General features: G+C 35.8%; 1 protein-coding gene across 2 annotated transcripts in view; it reads left to right on the top strand.

Moving 5' to 3' along the window:
* MMP16 (matrix metallopeptidase 16) overlaps positions 1 to 4,190 on the top strand; it is a 166,225-nt gene extending 162,035 nt beyond the window's left edge. For both annotated transcript variants that reach the window (XM_057371105.1, XM_057371106.1), the window contains exon 10: positions 199 to 4,190. In XM_057371105.1, the coding sequence (XP_057227088.1) occupies positions 199 to 533 (335 nt within the window). In that variant the 3' untranslated portion in view covers positions 534 to 4,190. The remainder of the gene's footprint in view (positions 1 to 198) is intronic.
* The last annotated feature ends 4,466 nt before the right edge of the window (positions 4,191 to 8,656 follow it).

Here is an 8,656-nt window from a genome sequence, read left to right on the forward strand (position 1 = left end):
AGATTTTCTAGAGACAGCAAAGAAATAAAATTTGTAGAGAAAATTTTGAAAGACTTATAGCTGAAGTCTATTTCTTATGTCTTTTGAATTTTTTGATTGCAAAAGAAATTGATATTGGTAATTTCCATCATGGTGTATCGATGRCATGATTTGATTTGATTTGATWTGACCACGAATAATTGCAACTTTCTTCCTTAGGCTTCACATATTTCTACAAAGGAAAAGAGTACTGGAAATTCAACAACCAGATGCTCAGGGTGGAACCTGGCTATCCCAGATCCATCCTCAAGGATTTTATGGGTTGTGATGGACCAACAGATCGAGATAAAGACCGGCACAGCCCTCAAGATGACGTTGATATTGTCATCAAACTGGACAACACAGCCAGCACTGTGAAAGCCATAGCCATCGTCATTCCCTGCATCCTGGCCCTGTGCCTCCTCGTCTTGGTTTACACTGTGTTCCAGTTCAAAAGGAAAGGAACACCCCGCCACATACTGTACTGCAAACGCTCTATGCAAGAGTGGGTGTGATGTAGGGTTTTGGTTTTTCTTTTCTTTCCCTCCCAGGAGTTTGTGGTAACTTGAGATTCAACACAAGAGCTGTTCTGCGGTTTCCTAGCTAGGAGCGGGCATCTGTCAGTCTGAAACAAAGCTGATCTCTGAAACCCAGGGGGTTGCCTGTCCTGCACCCAAGTGGCGATTCGCTCAGCTGGGAAGCTTCCATGATACACAGTATCTGCTGTTTCTTCAGTCCTTTGTCTTTCTTTGTCATTCAATTCTAGGCCTTTCCTCTGCACGCTCAATGCCCTATGAACTATCAGGATTAACTAACCGAGAGGAATAAAAATATCTCCAATGTTTCTACGTTTTTCCCTTAAGGCCTGTTCCCCTTCGAAAAATTTTTTGCTGAAAGTAAATTTTTTTAGAGAAACACGACAACCAACARTGGAACTTTCAGGAAAGTGAGAAGACCCAAAACAGCTTTGTCTCCAAAGAGGATTGCTTTCTGTCTGCTAYGGATAAAGTCCTATACTCCTACTTCCAGTTTTTTCAGGTGGGAGACTCGGATGACACGCAGGACTTCAGACTGTTCGGACAGCCATTTTCCAACAAACAAGGGGCCAAAATATCTGCAATATAGTAACAGCCTTAATAATACATTCATTTTGTGTTTTTTACAGCTGCTCTGGGCTATGTCCTCAATGTTTTAAACTCATACTCAATACTATATTCAAGCAGAACCTTTTTATTGGTTTGTTTGATTTTTGGTCGGTTTTCCTACATTATCTTTCCCGAGCTGTACCAAGCCAACTGCCCCAGGCCTTTTATAGGTCTGTCAGGAGCACTCATTCCAAAGCATGGTAAAAAGCAGTATGTCTCTGAAGTGAATTTCAATGAACTAAAACAACAGACATGCTATTGAGAAACTTGACACTGGTATTATATTGGTGGTGTAACCCTTTGAGAACTACTGCATCCAGTTTTCAGAGTCTGGTGGATGTTAATCTTGGTCATCATTAAATTATAGAATTGTGTTTGGGTAATACAAGTTTTAAAAGAAAATCAGTTTTTCAAAACAGATTTCTTGTGAATGCAAATGGTTTTTAATTATTTGCATTATTGATAGAAAACTATTTGTAACATGAATAAAAACCAAAATCTATTTACCAGCTACTTTCTCATTAAAAGAACTAAATTTATTTTAATAATTTCTACCACTTACAAAGAGTTTTTTCTGAGCTGGCAAMAATTTTGTAGCTTAGCCTCTTATCTTAAGCATCTTGCACTTCTCTTTTGAAGCTATGTTGCATGACAATTGGTTTTGCYTCTGCAGAGGTAGAGTTACAGTTTCAAAGGAAAGCTAAGATGATGACTCTGATATTGCATGAGTATCCTCTGGTGTGTTRCCCCTTTGCATGTTCATCATAGTTCTCAAAGGGTTAAAATTTCTGGCCCTCAGTCAAACATGGTATCACTGACAGGGCCAAGGGACCACCAAAACATTTTGTCATTCTGTGTAATTTGTGCTAACAGCAGTATTGTCATTTTCATGTGACCTGCAGAGCAGGTTTGTATCAATAATTTTTTCCTAGAGAAAAGTCAGCAACTGACAGACCTCTTTATTGATTTTAGGAGCTGCTTCTTGCAGTGATAGGCTTTACAGTCACTGGGCTGTGAACTTATTAAAGATGGTCAGAATGATGCACCCCAAAAGTCAGACACCTGGTTTTTTATGAAAGCCAGGATTTGAGGGGAGTAGCTTTTGCAACAATGAACAGCTTGCCTTGAACTTGATTATTGACCTGTTGACTGTCATTACCAAGTTAAACATTGTCTTCTGTGAACAGCTTCACTGTCTGAATTTCCTTAAAGTGTACTGTCCTATGTCTTTGACCTTTAACTTGCAAACTGGCACAAACTGAAGGGAATCTGGTGTTGCAAATGAATTGAGTTTTATTTCTTGAAAGGCCTGATGGACATGATCCAAAATTTGAGGAAAAAAAAAATTGAAGTGTTTTAGTAGGGGAGAAATTACATAGACTAAAATATTTATGATAGGTCTGTAGAAAGGTATTTTGCTATGTATACATGCACACTCTAAAAATKAATTACAGCAGAAGTTAATTTTTATTTATCTTGAATACAATTTTCAGTATAAAATTATTATTTCTACAAATATCTAGTTATTAATGAAAAGGTTATAAGAAAGTATTAAAATACTTGAAATGGCCAGTATGGGCTTTTACATAAAATGAGACTTTTATACTACGTTCAACCAATTTCTTACTGGTTTCTTAATCCACATAACTGGATCACTTTTTAGAGGGTGTAGGTATATATACATATATTATGATTATTATTGTTTTGGTAATGGATAGCTTGACTGCCTTGAATTTATATTTATATTGAGCATAGCATGAAAAATAGTATGCCTTTTTTTCAATTACATGATTTTATATTGATTTGAGGACTTACAAACATATGTGGCATGCTATAAAGCATTGCAAACTTATTTCTTAGAGCATAAACAGGTATACATATGTATGGTTAACAAAAATGAGGATTAGAAAAAAATATAGTTTTACAACAAATATGCAATGCAGATGGCATTTTGGAGATGTTTTGTAGAAGTACTGCATACTGTAGGTTAGAAGCGCACCAGTATCAGCCCATAGCATTATTTAGTAAATCCAAGTCAGTTGTTGCTGAAAATATAGATTTATTGACACTTTAGTTGCACAGGATTTTTGCTGCAGATCAGCTCATTTGGCAAATTTGAAATTCTATGTCGTTTGTCATATGTATTAAGATGTGTGTGTTTGTATACTTATAAAAGCACACAAACACACACATTTGTAGACATGCACATTTTAATCCATTGAGAAATTTTTATTGTCAACAAACTACTATAACTTATGTTCTGCTATAAACAGAACACAATGATTGATGTTGCTGTTCAGTTTTTTCCCTTGGATAGTTGGAGGAAAATACTAAAAGCGCTGCTTATTCTGCATTTGTTTTTCCTCTAAAATAGGAGAATTTATGTTTTATTATTTTTAAGTCGGAACAGCATCTCATCATTTTTTTTATTCACTTGAAAATTTCATTTCAATTTTGAAATATCTTTCATGGCAGCTTTTTCTGCAACCGTTTCCCTGACAGTAATGAAGTGCTGAGCATGTTGACTGTTGTTCTTTGATAAGGTAACAAAAATATTTGTGTTTGGAGAACTTAACTGTAATTATGCAGGAAGGTAAGTGTGATAATTCTAGTGCTTGGTATATGGTACATCGTAGATACATGAATACATGATAAGTTGATTGTTGAATCTATTTTCTTTTACTTTAAAGTGCATATATGCTATATACAGAGAAAGGGAGAAAAAATATTATATTGGCATGTTTATGTCATGCACAGCAAGATTGTGTCAACATTTCTGTTACATACTCAGATTTTCAGTAGGTTGTAATGCAGTCATAAAGGTTTGCTTTAAGTAAAAGGTGTAGGAACATTTGTGTTCTCTGTAATTTCCAAATACCTACTGGCTAGTTTCAAATTATAGAAGTTGAGAGTAAATTAGTGATGTTGCCTGATCTAATTTTGAACTCAAATTAGTAAAAGTTCTAAGACAATTTTTTTTAATTGTTGTTTCTCTACACGGGCCTATAACGATCAGAATTAAGAAAGAGCAAAAATATTTTCACTTCTGCAATCTGGGTTCCTGCCCATGTGCCGTAACTTTTTTAATAAACATTTCCATATTGCTATTGTCATGATCTGTACTGTGGAAAAATACAAAACAGAATATGTGTTGTGTTAATGAGCTACAGTCTATCAAGCTGACTACGCAAGGTTGTGTATCTTCAGAGTACTATGGTCTATAGGATGCAGAAGGCCAGAGTAGCTTATGGCTATGGCAGTGTTTCCTTTGGCCTTTCAATATCTAAACCTATGAATGAGGTTATTGACTGTAGACAAAATGAATTTTTATCAAAAAATACATTTTAAAAATATTTAACTGTATAATTACTGGATAGGCTGGGATGGAGAGACTCAAATGGCTCCAAAGGAGCCCTTTCAAGTCTCCTGAATAAATGTAATACATATTTTATATATTCCTATGAACTTTTGTTCTTTTTCTTGTTTCAAAGTGGGAAAAAGGGAGGGGATAATTAAAGAAAAAGATTTTTTAAGGCTAATTTTGTGAATGAAAATAACATAAGCTAATAAATTCAAATATAAGGGGCAGACTTACACTTTTTCTTAGAAGCATACTTCACATCCCCAGTTGCTTGATCAAGACTCCTGTGYCATTAGCACTGAGGGTTAAGAACAGAGTGTAAGGCTTAATTTTTGAATTTTCAACATTTTTGGGGGTCTTWCTTTACAATCTAAATGTCAGTTAAATGTAGCTTTTGGTACCAAATTATATAGGATCTAATTCTAGCTTGTTGGTTAGAAAAAAAGTGAGTAGACTAGGAAGTTGGTCCGCCTGTTAGCAATGGAAGCATTACATTCCGATATTAATTTTTTTTTTTTTTTTTAATTTGTATTTGCATTTGCAAGTGCATTTGTATTTGCATTTGCAAGTGCATTTGCATTTGAACCATTGTTAGGACAAACCTTAAAAACACACATAGTAAACTGAACAGTGAATGTTCCAAGCACTGGACTCTTAAGGAAGTAGAAATTCAAGCTACCGTACCATTAGCAGCCTACATTGGAAAGAGCAGGAGATGACTGGGTGGAGGAGCAAGGATATGATTGCTCCCATATCTCCTCACAAAATGGCCTAAGTTTTATCAGCTGTTGCAGAGGTGAAGAAAGCCAAGCACCACGGCAGTGGGAGATGTGAAGCAGCCATCACAGAACAATAGTTCCCGGTTTGCCTTTTGTTGTTGTCAAGACTGTCTCTGGGCACCTCTGTTTCCAGAAGTATAAATAGATGAATGCAGCTCCATGAGCCGTAAGAGAAACCATTATTATTGGCTGAGGAAACAAATGTCACTGGCCACTTAGGTGTCCAGCTGTGCTGTAAATCAAATAATGTTTTCTGGAAGCTGAAGAGCAGATAACCTGTTACTCAATACAATGGTACAGTTGTGATACAGCAGCATGGTAATCTTAGGCATTCTTCCTTAGCTCACACTACACAGACTGCAGACAGAGTGGTTCTCATGGGATAAGACCATTGAAACATATGTCAGTTACAAAATCAGGTGTAAATGAACCATGCGCTCATAAAATTAATCTCTGATATATGCATGTAATCCAATGAATTGTCTGCCACTRGTCTCATGAAAAATACGTAATGTGTGAGTCAAATCTGTCTAACCCATTCTTGTGACTTTTCATCTGAGATGTCAGAGGCTGACAGACATCATCAGTGCCATCAATGCTGAAAATGTTTGGTAAGCATAAAAAACATACCATCACTTACTGCAAATTGGCTCCATTTGATGCTTCTGAGGTAGCCTCTAATGCTAGGCCGCACAGATTTTGTATGATGTGGCTTTATTTGATATATGTATGCATCTAAGTAGGAATGCCCAATAAGAATCAGATCATATTTTGAAGAATCATCAGTGTGTGACCACAGCAAGCATCTGTTCCTAAAATCAAAATGTATTTCAAGGAAGGATGTAGACAGCATTAAACACACTCATCWTAAACGGGTCTTCTTTTTCAGTATACATAAGTTTCAGCATATCATCTACAATTTTTTGTCAGTTAATTAATATTTGGAGTTGCAGATGGCCATTATGTCTTTGAAAGACRTCATTCTGTGAGTGGCATACATAAAATATATTTATTTTGTGGAGATGGCCTAARTATTGCTCTGGTCTACCAACAGTATAGATGAAATAAATTTTAGAGGCAGAGAAGACATAAATGAAGAAATGCTGATATAAACTAGCATGCTAAAGATGATTTTCTATACTTRGATGCGCATGCAGCATAGTGCTACTTGCTGTCACAGTAAAAATTCATAAACAATAATCATTACATGTCAGCCATTTATGATGGCATGAAGCTTCCCAGTCACACTGCTTAGTTTCTTCTGCTTCTGTAGAACAACTTTKTCCACAGATTGTAGTTATAGCCATCATTATAGCCATCACAGAAACCAATGTTTTCTGTTTAGCTAATAGTAATTTCTACCATAGGAAATTGAATCATGTCCTTTTTATAGCTACAACCTTAATCGTCTTGGAGCAGCATATCTTAATTCATAACCTTTCATACCCTTTTTGTTTTTTGTTTTGCTCTTGCAGTAAAATATATACTGAATAATCKCCATCTTGTGGAATAATCACATTCATTCTGTGCTTGGATAACCATTTACCCACCCATCATTCTCAGAACTGACTTTCTGAAAACTAGGATTAGTAGCAGAATGCTGACATAAAATAACTTCTTAAAGTATCTGGTTAGTCCCTAACAATATGACAGTGGAGTTTGAAGAGTTTTTAGTGAAGTATTTTGTTGCATACACACTGGCAACATAACAGTGAACTCTGCCAATCAGTGGATGTCCRTATGGGTTCACCACTTGAAGGGTTGTGTTGAGTCAGAAAAGAATGTTTCTAATTCATATTTCCATCCTGATGTGTTGGTATTTAACACCCAGTTTGCAAACACATTCATAGCTTACATGGCTGTGCATAAATTCATCTGCCTTGTTGAAGCCAAGAGAACTTAATGTCAGTGRGTAATCAGTGCTAACTTGTTTATAAGACAGAAAAATTTGGTTCTCTTATTATCATTTTGCAAATTAAAGAAGAAAAAATTGTTTTTTTCCATATTATAAAGTGATTAAAATTAGATAATATTTATCTAATAAATATTTGTCAGTGTTTAAAATTAGATAATATTAACTAGAGCTCAAAAGTACCRGTTTACAACTGATCTATTCCAGGTAAATGAACTGCTTCAGATTTGGGCACACAACGGTTCTAAAAGAGAAGAACATATTGTGTATGCTGTGCTTGGCCATTACCACAAAATTGCCAGGGCTCATATACCCATCACCTTCATATCTTACGGGAGTGGTGTGTTGAAGTCAACTGGCAGCAGTTTATCTGCTTGGATTTAAGTAGAATTTTTTAACTTAGGAAATGATACACATGATAACCTGCATTCAGAAGACATCACCAGCAAGCTACAATGCTGCTTTTAAATGATCATGACAACCACAATTCATACGTGCAAGGCATAGCTGCAGCTTGTATGTACATGGTTGTGTTTTACCTCACATGCTGAAGTGCTGCAAACTCTTCCCATGCATCATCAGGCAAATGAAAACAATTAAAAAGAGCTTTCAGAATAGCCACTGTCAATACTCACAGCTTATGGAAATAACTGAGATTGTTATACTCAACCAAATTTACCCTTGAATAGGCGTCCAGAATTGAAGGATCACACATGATATTGTCTTACTGTGTCARGTTGAAAATCATTTTACAGGATAGATCAAGGTTCATGTTCCTGCCTTTTCACCATCCAAGACAGCTGCCACTTTCAAAGCAATGCATATTGATAGCAGTCCTTAGCTCTCAGTGATGACAGACAAAATTTTAAATTCACACCCTGTTGAAGTCTTTTTYAGAGGAAACTTAAACTAGTCGTGAACTTTCTTTCCACAATTTCTAGGACCCACAGGAAAACCAGCTAGGTCTTTTGGCCAAAGCCTGCAGACAGACACAGCAGCATAAGAAAATTTCCATTTTTGATTTCCAAAAGAATGTAGAAAATGAGCATTCTGGCTTATAAGTGCAAGTGCAATACCGATTTGTCAGAAAGAGATGAAGACAAGGACCACTAACACCACTGAAATTTCATGTAATCAACAATAAAAGAGAAGATCTAATATCTAGAAGTTGGTGATAGATTGGAAAGTACTATTGCCTTCTAACAACAAAGATACCTGTTAGGCTACAGAAAGTCCACTGAATTCTGTGTTTGGAGTCATAACCCACCAGGCAGCAGTCAGTCAAAAAGTTCCTCAATATAATTGCTATAAACCTGCAAATATACTGCAAATATACACACAAATATATACTATATTATCTGGTGCAATCAAAATCTTTTGAGATAGATTTAGTCAAACTAATATCAACATGAATCTCTGTGCAAGAACTGGTCACAGTGAA

Source organism: Malurus melanocephalus, unplaced genomic scaffold (genome assembly GCF_030028575.1).
Source record: "Malurus melanocephalus ecotype Western Australia unplaced genomic scaffold, MMel_1.1 scaffold_141, whole genome shotgun sequence".
NCBI lineage: Eukaryota > Metazoa > Chordata > Aves > Passeriformes > Maluridae > Malurus > Malurus melanocephalus.